Source organism: Bradysia coprophila, unplaced genomic scaffold (assembly GCF_014529535.1).
Source record: "Bradysia coprophila strain Holo2 unplaced genomic scaffold, BU_Bcop_v1 contig_232, whole genome shotgun sequence".
Lineage (NCBI taxonomy): Eukaryota > Metazoa > Arthropoda > Insecta > Diptera > Sciaridae > Bradysia > Bradysia coprophila.
The window spans coordinates 14,134,918-14,150,870 of record NW_023503493.1 but is presented as its reverse complement, the minus strand read 5'-3'; the positions used below and the strand labels follow the sequence as shown (position 1 = coordinate 14,150,870).

Sequence of the window (15,953 nt, the reverse complement as noted above, 5' to 3'; positions counted from 1 at the left end):
GACGAACGAACGGTAGGTTCACCTTTTAAGTTAACATTCGGCCGGAAACCCAAAGACTGTCTGTCCTCATATATACGCACATAATTTCGGCGAAAATAATTTCGGATTCGGAAAACAAAAAACTTCAATGAGTCAATGATCCACGTGAATGTTATACTATTGACGAATCACCGTACTTATAAATGTAATTTGATTCATTTTTTGTTTTAAATGTTACAATTTAAATAACACTTATCGTCGAGTCAATAAAAGTGGTTTTCTTTTGTCGTTTCGAAAAAACCCATCATCAATTTGGTCAATGTACTATTAAGTTATAATAATCCGAACAAATCATGCGATAAAATTGATTCAGTTGTTCGGAAGAAAAAAAAAACTTTTTATTATTATTAAACCGGCAAAATGATCTCGTAAAATATTTCTATAAGCGAGTTCTGTATTTGACATCGTACACACGATTATAATATTTTAAGCCTTTCAGCAGGTATTATTATTCGGTCGTAAGATAATAGTCGTAAGGAGATTTAAATTTTAATTCTAAGAAACTCTATTTTATGAAGGGGAATACATAAATTGTATTGAATTATGTTACATTGTTACAATATTATTTCTTCACGTGGAATGGCATCCAATAAATTGTCATCTAAGGTTAATGCACAATTTTATTACACTGCAATGCCATATGTCACATCTGTGGTAAATGTCGACAAATTTCGTATTTATAATCCATTCACCCGAAGAAAACGTTAAGTTGAAACATCTTACCCGTTGCGGTGCTCCTAACAGCCTGAGAATTGCTCCTAATTGTGTTGCTAGTGGTGTCGTACAGACGAACGAGTACGTTGGTGCTCGAGTCGGAGCCGGGTACATTGACAGTGAATTGAACGGATCAGTGTCCACAACATACTGAACGCGTAGCGTTAGTAATTCGTCTGGATCGTCCATTTTAACAATCATTGTTGGAGTATTTCTTTTTTATCACTTTACGTTTAATCACAAAATCATAATTCGAAATTTTCTATTTTATTGGAGAGAATGCTTTCGTTCACATTATCATCGTTTTGTTAATGCCAATTGTAGCTGTTAATCGGTAGAGTATTAGTAATGGTTTTCTTTTGCATAAGTGGAGTGTATTAAATTGAGAGGGTGCAGACAGTGCGTGAGACACTAAATCAACTGTTTATGTTTAGTCCAAAGCAACTAGACGTTATCGTTGAGAAAATGAGTTAGCAAAAAAATCGGCAAGCCTCGACTTCTTCGTGACAAATGTGTAATATCTACTGTATATTAGCTATCTATGACAGCAATATCTCTATCGTGACAAAAAAGTGAATGTCTAGATTTTTTTGCATCATTTACATTGCCTAATCACGTAAAGCATTGTACTTACGAGGTTCCAAGTTGTTATTTGACAAGTGGGGAATACAGCCCTCCCCTTCGGGTCGGGCTGTAACACCCCACTTATCAAATACACAACTTGGAACCTCGGAAGTAATATACTATTATCACATAAGCGAAAACGAGACAACAACACAGAACTGAAGTGTAATTTTTGAATTATCTTCTAGTTAAGTAATTTTGACATCCGAATACCGCGCGTATGTGATAAATTATATTTTACATGCTTATGTACGGTAAAATGCACTTTACATCACTGCTTGTGACAGGGATAATGCACTTACCGTCCACAAACATGTAAAATGTGTTACATCACTGCTTGTAAATGCTTGTTTAGGCACGTGTGATTACTCCACTCGCCTTCGGCTCGTTCCACAAACCTTACATAACGTAACAAGTGACGTAACATACTAACCACCAAAATGAGCGGTACTCTTGTTTATGTGGTCTTATATAGAAATAGTACATTACTATACCAGTGAAGTAATTTGATATCTCGAGCTGAAGCGCTTGGATACTTTTACTCATCTGGATACGAGATATCAAATTATTTCACGTGTAAAGTATAACGTTTTACTTTACGAGCGAGGGAAAAGGTTTTCACTAGTGAGGGAATAGCCACATTACCTCACTACTAAAGTATAATATATGTCAAAACGAATGAAGTAAAAGATTTTTTTTTCAATTTTTAAGCGACACTTTAAACAAATGAAGTAATAGATTTAAAGATAACATTTTTTCTAAAAGTTCAGTACAATCGTTTCTTCTCATTTGATTATGTCGTTTTTCCCAAAACTTATCAGCGAGTCGATATTAGACCTGTTACTGTTCCATAAAATCCTTCGAGTAAAAACGTAATGATTTTACTGATGACATTAATAGCACCGGGTTTATGGCTACGACATCTATTCGCGAAATAGCAAAGCACAGCTCTACTGTTAAAATATTATATGATAGAAAATGACTGACGTAATACCGCTCCTGATGAAGGAATTTCTACAATTTCAAAGTATAGGCAATAAAATTTATTAAATCTTGATAATGCCAGTTTAGTTGTAGTTTAGTTGTAGCTCCGAATTGCTGGAGTATTAGGAGTCAATTTGGGAAGTTGAATTATCGGAATCTTCTATCTCTACATTGGTTGTAATGACTACAATATCACTAAATTTAGTTAAAATTTAAGAAGCTTAGCATAAATCGTTTATCAGATAACACATTTGCGAAAAAGTGAAATCCGACGCATATTTTATGATTTGGGAGTTGTTGTGGGTTGTAATTCTTCTTCCATCAATTTAGTCAAATGAAAATCTAGATTCAGAGTTTTAGTATTTCGTTGCAAGTCGCGTACGCGTGTCTCGCAAAAAGTCAGACAACAAAAATCTAGATTTTCTTTTGACGAAATTCATTTAATATTAACTAGAAATATAACAAACCACAACAACTTGCAAATCATAAATCATATGTCCGATTTGCTCTTTCGGCGACTAAAGACAAAATTAGGTTGATTCTCCGTGACTTTACCTAATTAAATTCCCGTCGACCTCGAAATGGTTATTTATGCCACTCAGCATCATAATATGCAAAATTTGCAAACTTTAGATGCCTCTGTCGTATAAAACGTGGTATGAATCTCGGTGCAAAGTACATTATGAGGCTCACGATGTGAATAACTATTATGACATCGAGTGCAAAGTACTTTATTGGGCTCTGAATGTGTGATGCATCTAATAAAGTACTTTGGACCGAGATTCATACAACGATTTATGCAACAAATACATCGAAAGTTTACAATTTTTTCCCATTATGATGCTGAGTTGCGTAATGTGAGTCTAAAATCGATCTGAAACAAAACGGTTCTACAATACAGTTTTACTTCCAGCAAAAATTGGAATGCCTGAGTAGAACCTATTAATTTCCATTTACAGTTAAAAAGCTGTTTGTCACCAATTCGCTACAGTCAAATTTGCTGGTTACACTTAACTTCAAATGTTTATCGCATTTACAAATATTGACTGCAATGTTTGTGTATACATAAGTATAAACACCAACCATGTATTCATTAAGCGAGTACACCTAGCGTTTATTTTTAACTATTGATTAATTTTTTTTCTGTTTATTTGTTTGGTTTGCTGTGACTTAAAGGTACGTATATAAAATTTAATGTAACACGAACAGAATGAACCAGAAATTAAACGTAAAATCGTTTTAAAAACTTCTAAATTACGTCGTTTAACTGATAAAACATCAGGGAAATGTGTCACAAAACCGAGAAATAAGCACATTGCCATTGTTCGATAAATATCTCGATGTCTCGGCATGTCAACGCCAAAGTTCTGTTTATAATTAAATTAACTTGAACATTCAAAAACGACATGTAAGACAACTACCTAGCTAAGTATAATTTATTGGTGGTTTTTTGCATTTTCGAAATAGGTGTACGCATCGCATTAATGTGATATTGAATTCAAGGGACGCGATATCGATTTTTTATTTATTTATTTACATCTTTACCATAAAATGATTTATATGAAGGCATTCAAGGGCTCTACGCTAACTAAATGACTCAGCTCAAAAGCAAGCACTATAAGTTTGGATTTAAAATGCCTTTTACACAATATATGTTATATCCAAGTCATTCAATTCAATGATTGCATTATACCACATCACACACTCACGGATTTGTTTGTCATATTAATGTTTCTCAAGACAAAATGGAATTTTTTTCCTTTTTTTTGTCTGAATAATAATTATATTTCTGAGGTTTTCGAGAAAACAAAGTTTGTTGATTACTCAATTAACTGTGTATGCATTATCATTACGATAGTATATAATTATCGCGTATACAGCAGCTCAATACAGTATGCTATATTGCGTAGGATAAGAGAATAAATATTGGTACGACTTCTGTGCGTTGGGAACAAGGCATCCACTTTGCTGAAAGAACCGTACACAATAGAGAAAAAGATAGATTCACACAGGTTCACGGAGGACTCAGGTTTCGTTTAATGTTTTTCTCTGACTATTAACATGGTAAAGAAAAAAAAATTCGAATATTCGCACGCGCGTGCGAATAGTCTTTCCTTCGGCCGTAGGCTATTCGCACGCCGCGTGCGAATAGTCACTCTTATGTTTGTTGACTATTGGGACGCGCGTTTAAACTCTCATAAAAATAGTGTAAATACCTATTCACACACCGTTTTGCTGAAAGCCAAGAGTCTCCACCTGTAGGATCGGCTATTCGCACGCACGTCCCAATAGTCCACACCTGTAACAATGGCTATTCGCACGCGCGTCCCAATAGTCAACAAACATATGAGTGACTATTCGCACGCGGCGTGCGAATAGCCTACGGCCGAAGGAAAGACTATTCGCACGCGCGTGCGAATAGCCTACAACCGTAAGAAAGACTATTCGCACGCGCGTGCGAATAGCATCGGCCAAAAAGATTCCCTAATTTACGCCAAGAGACTTTTTTATAGTAAATCGAGTCCTAAAGTCACATCTGCTTGAAATATCTAATTCTCTAAAAGTTCCTCTTCCGTTAGGAAAAGTTCTATTCCAGTTCCTGAATGTAGGTGGATATGTTGTTGAATGTCAATAGGGCTTTGTGATTTTATCGCATTATGAAATTCAAGTGAAAATTAATGAAGCAAAAGATTACAGATTGGGGCATTTGTTTTCTATTTCAAAATTAGAATTTTTCTCAACAAAAACGTCTCTCATCAAACTTACAGGTAAAGTCAACCAAATTAACATTGAAATTGGCTTCAGCTGTTTTTATCCCACTGTTTGTACGTGTTACCATCGGTGTCGTAGTCACTCGTACTAGCCTGATAGTGGTAAGATCATATTAACACGTATAAGTAGTGTGTTTGCATCCGTACACAGTGAAAAAATATATGGGAAGGTATGGTCATATGTCCCCGAATAGAACATACAAACAAAGTTTTACCAGCGCAATCATTTCACAGTATTTCGACATAAATTATGATTGCGTTCAAGAATCGGCCGATTGACCATACATTGTCATCTTTTTTCATTGAAACCAACTCATTAAACAGCTGGAGAGGAATTACGGTGTAAGTTCTCTTTTCTCTATTCAATCAAAACTCTACTGATAGAGAACGATTCACTCTTTCACTGAAAGATGTCGCTGCAACAAAACCATTGTCAACAGAAAAATAATTATTTTTTTACTTTACGAGTGAGGTAAAGTGGCTATTCCCTCACTAGTGAAAACCTCTTCCCTCGCTCGTAAAGTAAAACGTTATACTTTACACGTGAAATAATTTGATATCTCGTATCACGATGAGTCTCGGGCTGAAGCCCTTGGATACTTTTACTCATCTGGATACGAGATATCAAATTACTTGACTGGTATAGTAATGTACTATTACTGGACGGATCTCAGTCAAATAAAATGCCATCGTATAGCCCTTGATCTTATAGCACACCGGAACAGCAATCAGTTTTTCAATCGGCACTATATCGGCTCAGCGATTAAAGTTTAAAAAAGGAATAAGATGCAATGACAGAAAACGTTTTTTCAAATCCTTATCGCCAAGCCGATATATAGGCTCGATTGAAAAACTGATTACTGTTCCGGCGTCCTGAGATCATGTGCAATACGATGGCATTTTATTTGAAATCCGTCGAGTAAAAAATTAATTATTTTTCTGTTGACAATGGTTTTGTCGCAGCGACATCTTTCAGTGAAAGAGTGAATCGTTCTCTATCGGTAGAGTTTTGATTGAATAGAGAAAAGAGAACTGACGCCGTAATCCCTCTCCTGAAGTCAATTTCGATGTAAATTTGGTTGACATTAACTGTAAATTAAGAAAAGACTATTCGATAACGCGGTAACGTTATGTGTGTCCCGGCAAAAGGTTAAGAATTTTAAAACCACAAATGCGGTTCACAAATGCAGATTTATAGCTGACGCAATTAAGTTTTTTTTTTCAATTATACCGCAGCCAGGGAAAGTTTCTTCTCTGTCACGTTGTTCCACAATCGACAACGCACCGCTTACATTCCGCCTTGAAAACATGAATTTCAACTGATAAGAAATTACATTTCCATCAACTCGAAAAAAAATGCCTGAAGATACGCATTGCATTAGTATGATGAGTATACCAGGTAATGTTCGGAAATCGTTGAACTGATGTGATGTGAAAGAGGTATAATGAACGAAGAGGTGGGGGCTACATTGAACAACTAGTTAAGTTGTTAAGACTGGGAAAATTTCCTAAATTGAATAATTGACTACCTGACTACTTTGCAGTATGAGACATAATTGTTTCATTTACGTAATCTAATTGAACCGATTCTTTCGTTTGACCAAAAGAAACTTTGGTAGAGCTATATAACAACATCTTTGTAGTATAAATCTCTTAAATTAAAGTCACCTTTTTATTTATATTAAAAAAAATTATAAAAATTTCTTATTTTGATAATAAATAAATTTAAATAATCACATCACCGCACCGGCATTAAGTGTGCATATATCTCTTCTACATTATATATTTATAATGCCTAAAATCTAAGAGAATTATATTCAAATATTTATTTTATGAATCATCTGAAAAACTGAAAGTAGTGTACGCTAACCCATCGCACATAAAATACGCTATATACATAATGTGTTGTGGTCTTGTCTAATTTATTTCAAAACTTTTCACGTTATTTATATTTCGTTTTTTTTTTAAATACAAAACATTTTAACATTTTGATTTCAGATCGTATTCACCTCTTTTTCTTTCTCGACAGGATTATGTGTTTATTTTAATTTGGTATATTTAGTTGAATTGAATTGAATGCGATACACAAGGGATTAAAAAAAAATAATAAAAATAAAAATTGAAATTCAACATGCAGCTCATTTTTCCGATGAACTTTGGTACACAATTCTTCTTGTGTGTCATATACGATTCAAATTTTTCGAAAACATTTTCTGTGTATTATGAGCTCGGACATTCCAACTTAAAAAAAAAAACATTTTGTTTTATGAACCCATTGCACAGACCTACCGACAACCATCCCTCATTTTAGCCAGAATTGAAATTTGAGTGTTATGGAAAACAACGAACCGGCATGTGATGGACAGAGTTAAAAGTTAATTTAAACCAGAGCTCATATCAATTAAAAATGAAATATGAAATGAGATGAAAAAAAGATAATAAAAGTTCGGCGAGAAGACTGTTTGCAATTCATTACAGAAATGCAAGACTTTAAAAAGTGCACTTCGGACCGCAATTGTATGTGACATACGAATCAAATATCACAAAAACATATCGGTGCTACTGCGGTTAAGGGTTTAGTCTCGATACAGGTCAGTTTTGGGTTGATGTGTCGTTCCAGCAACACAAATATAATTTAAACGTTTTGAAATCATTGAGAGAACCTGTTAACCTGTTTAGTTTAGAGATATATGTTTGAATACGTTCACTACTGCAGCATCTAGCCTAGCCGAGCCTATTCTGAGAGAGCAATAAAACAACCGAATGCAAAATTTGTTTCATGAACTGAGGTCAATAAAAGCCAAAATGGGAGAGTAAGCTGCTTTGCAAAAAGGATCCTGAGGTCCGTAGGATGCAAACAGTTGGAGTGTACGAACGATCTATTCGAAATTTTCGGAAACAATGTCATCGCAGCTACAATAAAGCATGGCTCAGATGGACATGTGGCAAGGGAGGATGACTGACGAACCGCCGAACAGCCAAGTAATTTCTCGACAGTAAATTCGATGGATACGCAGATTGAGAGTATGATAATGAAAAGATGGGTCATCTTAGATGGCAAAATTTTGTGGTCGTGCATACTCAATCATTAGGGGTCGTGGCCTGTTGTGGACTGACCAAGGATCGTAACTGGTGACGTTAGAAGAATCAGCCAAAACTCGTTGATAAGTAAGTAAGTACAGAGTACAATTGTTAACACTTAGGGTCTCGATCTATTAGCCGAAACGAAGTATAAGGAAGACATCAAACTAGAGCAAGCATGGTGTGATTAGATGCGGATACAACAATGAGCGGTCGTCACGATCGTCTGGGTCGAACAGTTATTTTTTCTGTAGTCTTTGCGCCTTACAAATGCAGTTAATCAAAAACCGACCGGGTTAAAATAGTTTAAAATTCAACCACTCAGGTCGTAAAGACCGTAAATTCGCAAAGAAAACTCCTTGTGCACAATAAAATTTAAAAAATAAATAAATTCTGCAAGCCATTAAATTTTGTAGAATAAACGGATGGTGTATCCGCACACCTGACATCAAGATATTGTTATAGTAAAGGGTGTTTGAACTCTGCTCGAGGTCATTTTAGCATAATTGTTGATTTATTTATTTGTGCAATAATAAGAACTATAGCCCCCACCAACGGAAATTCAGACATTTATATATTTTCTGAAAACCAAAGAAACTACTTTATCGTTAAAACCGATTTAAAAATTATGGCTACATAAAATGCAATTTTACACGCATTGATGGCAATCCTCAATTTTAAATGCTGTGCAAACCAGAATCTATTGCTGGTTTCTTAAATGTTTAGTCTCAACAAAAAAAAAAAATAAGAAAAGAAAACCCATTGAACGTTTATTATTGTTAGTTGCTTTGCCCATGAAAATTATAAATCGCTTATCGATTCGCTCACGATATTTTATGTGGTCAGAAAAGAATCGTCAATGCAAACATTATTAAAGGCAATATATTTAATTGCCGCAATACACAATGGCTAAATGAATTATTACGACTATGATTAATGGTCTGATAAGTGTCACTTATGCGCACTTATTATTGAGTTTAACTTCAGTCCTTTAGCACTTTAATGTATGTATGGGTTTATGTAGTATTTCAAGTCGTTTCCTTTAAAAATTTATAATCATTGTCCAGATGTATCGTTTACAGGCACTATGATACTATGCATCCCATGCTACGCAAATCGAGACGCAAATGATTTATTTTGAACGAAAGAAGCATTGACCCGCGGGTAATTTCGTCTTAGATAGTAATGTTAAAACAAATGAAGTACAAGATTTTGTATAGAACTTCAGACGATTGAACAACAAAAGTAAAAAATTTAATGATTTTAAACGGAATACACACAATAAAGGACAATGTTGATGTGCCATGTCACAGTAACATGGATGGTATGGCGGTTGCTATTTGTTTTTATAAATTGCAGGAATAGAGGGCGCTGAGCTTTCAACTTCAAATTTGTATGATATGGACATACCCTTCTAATGTAGGTTCAGTGTTCACTGGTAAGGATGTGGATTTTGAATGCCTTTGTTATTTGTAACCATTTTATATTAACTGTAAGCATGATTTTGTGACAGAAAATCCTTTTCTAGAAGTTTATAGTGTAAACAAAGTACAAAGCACTCTAGTTTCCAAGCACTAACTGTAGCTACACACAGCAACGCGAGTTTGACATAAAAGTCTTTTGTTTTCAGGCATCTGTTTTAATTGTTTTGAAATGTGAAACTAACGAAAGCTACATAATTTTGACGATTGACGGATGCGTAAAAGGGACTACAAATTTGACATCTGACAGTTGCGTGTTTATGCTTGGAGCTAGAGTGCTATGTTTATGGTATGTGTGCCTATGATATAGGTAAGCGAAATTGTTTGCAATCAACATTTTTATCAGCAAGTGCTAAAATGTACCACTAACTTTAGCTTCCAAAATGGACTGTTAGACACCATGACACCATGAATTTCTGTGACAACTGGAGCAAGCACCTTCAATATAATCACATATGGTGCATCCGTGCATCAAAGATGCGATCTGACTGTTATTTAAATCGAAATCCAATTCTAACAATAGAATTCAAGTTCATTTCAGAAATTCGCTAAAGATTGCAGTCGAACAAGGTCTCACAAAATTAACGGTTACAAGCGAATTGAAACTGTTTCTCTATCTCACTGTAAGCGTATTCATTTCCTACACCAATAGGTTCGTTCGTTCGCTTTTTTTCATTAACCTCATTGTGTAACATCTTCAGAGAGAACTTACGGCCAATTATAAGATTTATGAAATGATTTATTGATGCGATCGAGAACGATCGATGATGATGCAAACAGCAGAAAGAAATGAAAAAGCGAATTCTTTAAACAACTTGTCAACATAGATGTGATGTTGTTTGCTGTATGCTGTGTCGCTGTGTGTTGTTTCTACAAAATATTTATATACCGATGTTGTGATGATGTTAATACGGTGTTTTGATGAGCTCTCCGAATTTTACATTGATTTTACTCTAGACAAATGAATGTTCAAAAAAGAAACATCAACCAACGAGCCCACATTGCCAAAGTACAATATGAAAAATCATAATTCCTTTTTGTGTATTAAACACAATATCGACTTCTTGTAAGATTGCGGTTTCGATTCTTTTTTCAGTCAACCAAGAGGTACAATGAAATTGCATGTCGATTTAATGTTTTGTTTTGCCAATAGCACCGAAATAATACGAGAAAGAAAAAGATTGAATACAAAATTGTGAATTTATTATTAACTAGTCTGGCAAGGTTTGAGTATCTCTGTTTTTTGTGTATGCTTCTCCTTTATATTACAGAATAATGATCGTTGTGCAAAGTTATAGGTTTTCTATTGATGTTGGCGCAAGTTTTTCTCTTCTTTTGCCTTCAGTTACTCGTTGCGTTTTTATATGAAAAGTTCCGACAAATAAAAACCCAATTAAATACAGCATCGCAAATGTAAACGATCGATTTACAACTCAATGTGTCAGAGAATTGCTATACGGCTTTGATGTTGTTTTTATCAATAATGACCCCCTAGATCATATCAGCTGAAGGATGATATGGAGACAAGTGTGTCGCTTTGAACATCAACGGTTTAAGATAATTGTCAAGTGCCTTAAAGGTTGAGTCGAAAAGATTTTTTTAGCTTACCGCGACTGTGTTCAAAGGAAATCGCCGACCAACATACTAACATACAAAATGTAAATTTCTTTATTCGCAGAGGTAAAAACCTCTATAAAACTGTGATTGAAGATTGATTTTCGAATCAGTTCTCGCTATAATGAAAAGCCAAAGACGATATCAGCAGGGTGCTGAATTGACTACCGTGTAGCTATAGTTGAAGGAAAAAAATGAAATAAAAATGAGAAAAGTAAAGGAGATACAACATCTACCTCGATCGTCAAGGTCTGATGACATCTTAAATATATTAAAATTCATCGAAAATCAGTCATGAAATCCCGAAATAAATTATTAAAATAAACAGAAAAAAAAAGAAGACGAAGATGAATTCGCTGAAACAGCCACATAATAAACCGGTGTCCATGTCCAACTGTAATAACACGTTAGACCCTATACGAAAAATGTAATGTAGAATTGATTTTTGACCGTGAAATCCGGTTGAAATTTGAAAAATTGAAGCAAAACATTAATTTTTTTGAGTGTGTAAACAACATCAGCAAAATAAAACTGTTTTATTACTTTCGTTTTGCGGCTGCGATCAATGTAAACGAACTCTATCAGTTAGATAAGTGTATATCGAATCCATGTGATTTATTTGAATAAATAATTATCGTTTCAGTGTTGCGAATTTCGCAATAAATTTTCACACGAAAAATAACCCTCTCCACCAATCTCTGGCGGATGTGAAGACCTACATTAAATATTGTCAGTAAAATGTCGGTATGATGTGATTCGAAGGGCTTCTATCATTGTTTTCAAGTTCACTATCTCATACCTCTGCACAACGCACTGCAAGCACGGTTGATCGTAGTGACAGCTGTCAAATAGAGTACTTTTTTGAGTGATTTTTTTTTACATTCTTAACAGTGCCAAAATTTGTATAACACACTGTCCAGTTTCAGGACTCTATTTATAGTCCCAATCTTGCTTGATGTGCACACCATGTTTTTCATTAATCAAGCATGTAAACTTTACATTATAAAGTATTGTACGATACTACGAAAAAGTTGGTGAAAATGGCTATGAGAGCCACATTATGAGGGAAAATCAATTTACTCACTGCACTCTCGGGAAACGAGTCATTACTTCACATGAGCGTTAAAACCCATTTCCCATGGCTTAGTGAGTAAAATAACTTACGTAATTGTTTGGAACTTTTTACTTTGTCTTGTCAAAATAAAAAGTTACAAACAAGGGCTGTTCTCTACACCAATTCATTATTTAACACCAATGCACCATCGTCGACAGTAAGAACAATTTCCTGTAATTTTTTCTCGACATATTTCTTAGCCCGGAAAATAACTGCAAGGTGCCGGAAGTACAGCAAAATAGAGAAATAAATCAAAAATGACAAACAAAATGTAAGGACGGTTTATAAGACGGTGTTTCTTTGTTCTTAACTTGTTTGAATTTTGCTACATTTATGCATCGACCAGGACGATGCATAAATGTAGCAAAACTCAAGATTTAACCTCAGTAGTAAAACGAGTAGTGGCAGATGGTTCGAAGTTATATGAAAATGAACCATCTGATATTTGTATCGATATTCGAGAGAAGTTTGTGCGAATTTCGAAATTTATGTAAAATTCAAAGTGTCAGTCGGTAAGGATTATTCTTTGGAACGCACAGTGGTCAATTTCGACAGGCGTGAATTTAGATTGACCATTGTGGAACGTAGAGATCGTGTTTTCAATTAAAAAAGATAATTCGGAATAGGTCTCTGCTCTTGAATAATTTCTAACAAAAATAATAATTTCCTGTTATCCTTGTGAATGTTTGCTCATGAAACCCTTCGACCTTCGACTCCGCTTACAACACTTAGCAAATTATTCTTTCCCAATTTGTTGCATTTTTCCTTCTTCTTTTCTGTTCCTTATTTAGAGCTAAGCATGGGGACTCTGACCTATTTAATATTCGTGTACTAAAAAAACACGAAAAAATTAGTTTGAAAGACCGACCGGCACCGGCTTCAATTTTGATGTATTCAATGATGAATGTCGATAGTTTAAATTTTTTCTGCACTATTTTTAACCCAATTCCATTGTCATTTCGTTGCTCAAATGCCGTTCAAATGTAAAGGTGCAATAAATAAACATAAACCTAACAAAATTCACCTGAAGCACAAAAATAAAACAACAACAAAACCGAAACTCTACCTAGAAACTATATTGTCGTTATATTCAAAAGGTGCGATCTCAGATGAGAAACAAAGTGGATTTCCTTACTCGAAGAGCTCTGAATGTGAAGTGGACAAAGTCAACAGTAAAAATAAAAAAGTTCATGAAATGTTATGCAAATAATTGCTTTTCAATAAATGCAACATTTAAAGCCAACCACTCCAGTTTGCATATAGTAAATATGTAAAATATGTAGTCGCTGTACCAAATGAAAAAATGAACTGAGTTTAACTTCTGGCTAAATTGCATCTGTTACCGGTTTTCAATTTCTTAACGTTGTGGTTCGATTATCACTTGTCATACCAGACCAGACATAATAGACACATTATAATGAGAAAATTGCATATTGATTTTCCTTTTCTAAACTCTGCACCATTTCCCCAGTCGCTTTTATTACACACCAGTTTTGCAAGTGAATATTTAGAATTTATTTTTAATATTTAGCACAATTCACCCAACCATTTATTCCAACACGATTCCGAAAATTTACTTTTTATTCAGGCTACACAATTTGTCACGATACAAAATCCGCGCTCCGATTCAATTTTCATATGTAATCAGACGGACGGTCGCTCAAGTACTAAATTCAAACGATATTTTACTTTGGCCAAGTTCCTCAAACTTAAACTTAATAAAATATTTGTTGTCATATTCAACTGAATACACATGCACAAAATTAAGACTTCTATACGGAAAGCACTTACATTCAGAAAAACGAGGAACAATTTTTTTTTTCTCTTTTTGTATTGTGTATACGGCTTCTCCATATGCAATACAAACATAATAATACCTGAATCTGCAGTGTTGTTGGCACAGAGCTCATGAATTATGAGAAAAAGACGTGCGAGAGTTAAAGTTGATTTTTAGTTTTATTTAGCAAAGAATTGGTATAAAACGGTAAACAATATAAAGCAGATTGTGTTTAGGATGGCTCGTCAAGTTTCTCACACATTAAGTTTTTGAAGGAACTTTGCGGTAGGTATATGCAGTGGAGGAAGATCACAGCTCAAGAACTGCTTAAGGGTAATCTATGAACTTCTATTTCCAGGATCGGACTGGCCATATCGGTGTTGGTTCGGTGGGCTTTTTCAATTTTTGTATGAAAGCTCCAATTTTTTAAAATCCAGATAAAGCCAGTTAAAGCCAGACCAAAATACGTAAAATACTTAGGTTCTAGAGCTGGGAAGACAGTGAATGTCAAGAAAGGGTGTTACTCTAATGGACTGTATATTGTGCTCTTAGTTTTCATCATAAAAAGTCTTTAACGGCTTTAAAACATCGAACATTTTGGTACAATAATAGCGATAATAATCTACAGCAACCAGAGCTCCAGGCACTGACTTCAGATTTCCAAAGATTCTTCATTTAATGAAATCGGTTTCGAATTGGCGGTGTCCGTATATGGACACCAAATTGTACCTCTCAAAAAAAAATTGTTCAACGAAGTTGTTGTTGGTAGTTGATAAGACTTCAATGATAAAAAATCGAAAAATGTTGTCGCGTTAATCAGTAGATTTTTTATAATCCGCTTTTCCGGCCGGAAAATTTTCCTTAAACGTTCCATAGTTTTTAATTGTCAACCGTAAGAGGTAAAGAAAGAATGTATAAAACGTAAAGCGACTGGATGGTGTTGAGGAATTTCGAGCCGCGTCATTCACAATAACCCACAAAGTGACATTTTCCTTATACAAAATGTGTCATTTTGTCAATTATTGTGAATGACGTGGCACGAAATTCCTAGCAGCCGACTGGATCGATACAAAGGACTGGACTAGTAATTGATTCCATTACAGTCGTCAAGCAGACAAGGCAGAGGGTTCTAACCATTCAGAGGTTTCTAGAATACGTCAGAGAGGCAAATGGATCAGCATTTCCGAGACAAATGGCAAGTAATGTCACACAAAAATAGTACAATCTCATCCTTCATAGTGTCATATACAAAATCTGAATCTTTAACTTCATTAGTTAAAACGCCCGCATTTTCCTACATAACAGAAATCTAACCGGAACTCATCGATTATCTCTGTCGCTGTTGTCGATAACAGATGCCGAGCCTTTTCTAAAATATCGATGTTTGATTTCGACATAGAGGTAGACTACATAGAGGAATTATTACCCTAAACTCATTCAAAAATTATATGACACACACACACCACTAACACTAAAACGTTAACGTTGCTTCGTTTGACATAATGAGTCCCTTTAATTTTGACATTAAGAACTTTTTACTGTCTGTACACGAAGTTGTCACACACACATTTAAATGTATGATTATTCATTTTGGTTGGTCAGTTTGTTCTATTGATAGGGCCCGATTTTGTTGTGAGCTACCAAAAAAAAAAGAACTTTCTCGTGCAGTGCCGGGTAACATTGTACGTATAGTATGCTATACAGAAGTGTTTATGTTTCATTGAAGTGGTATGAGTTGTAAGAACTGCAAAGAG

The 15,953-nt window shown here is 34.8% G+C and overlaps 3 protein-coding genes across 9 annotated transcripts in view; 2 read left to right on the top strand and 1 right to left on the bottom strand.

Annotated features, from left to right (window-relative positions):
* The window catches only part of LOC119077216 (odorant receptor 43a-like), a 456,342-nt gene that overhangs the window by 60,871 nt on the left and 379,518 nt on the right, over positions 1 to 15,953 (top strand). The window lies entirely within an intron of this gene.
* The window catches only part of LOC119076842 (putative odorant receptor 71a), a 439,431-nt gene that overhangs the window by 59,624 nt on the left and 363,854 nt on the right, over positions 1 to 15,953 (top strand). The window lies entirely within an intron of this gene.
* Positions 1 to 15,953, bottom strand: part of LOC119076805 (FH1/FH2 domain-containing protein 3) — a 75,706-nt gene that overhangs the window by 35,215 nt on the left and 24,538 nt on the right. The window contains exons 1-2 of one of the 7 annotated variants that reach the window (XM_037183775.1): positions 13,969 to 14,095; positions 763 to 1,077 (exon numbers count right to left, since the gene is read on the bottom strand). The exons of 3 other annotated variants lie outside the window; for them this stretch is intronic. In XM_037183775.1, coding sequence (XP_037039670.1) covers positions 763 to 954 — 192 coding nt within the window. In that variant the 5' untranslated portion in view covers positions 955 to 1,077; positions 13,969 to 14,095. Of the gene's footprint in view, positions 1 to 762; positions 1,078 to 13,968; positions 14,096 to 15,953 lie in introns of those variants that run through there. 3 more of the 7 variants (XM_037183776.1, XM_037183774.1, XM_037183773.1) reach the window with 3 other exon arrangements.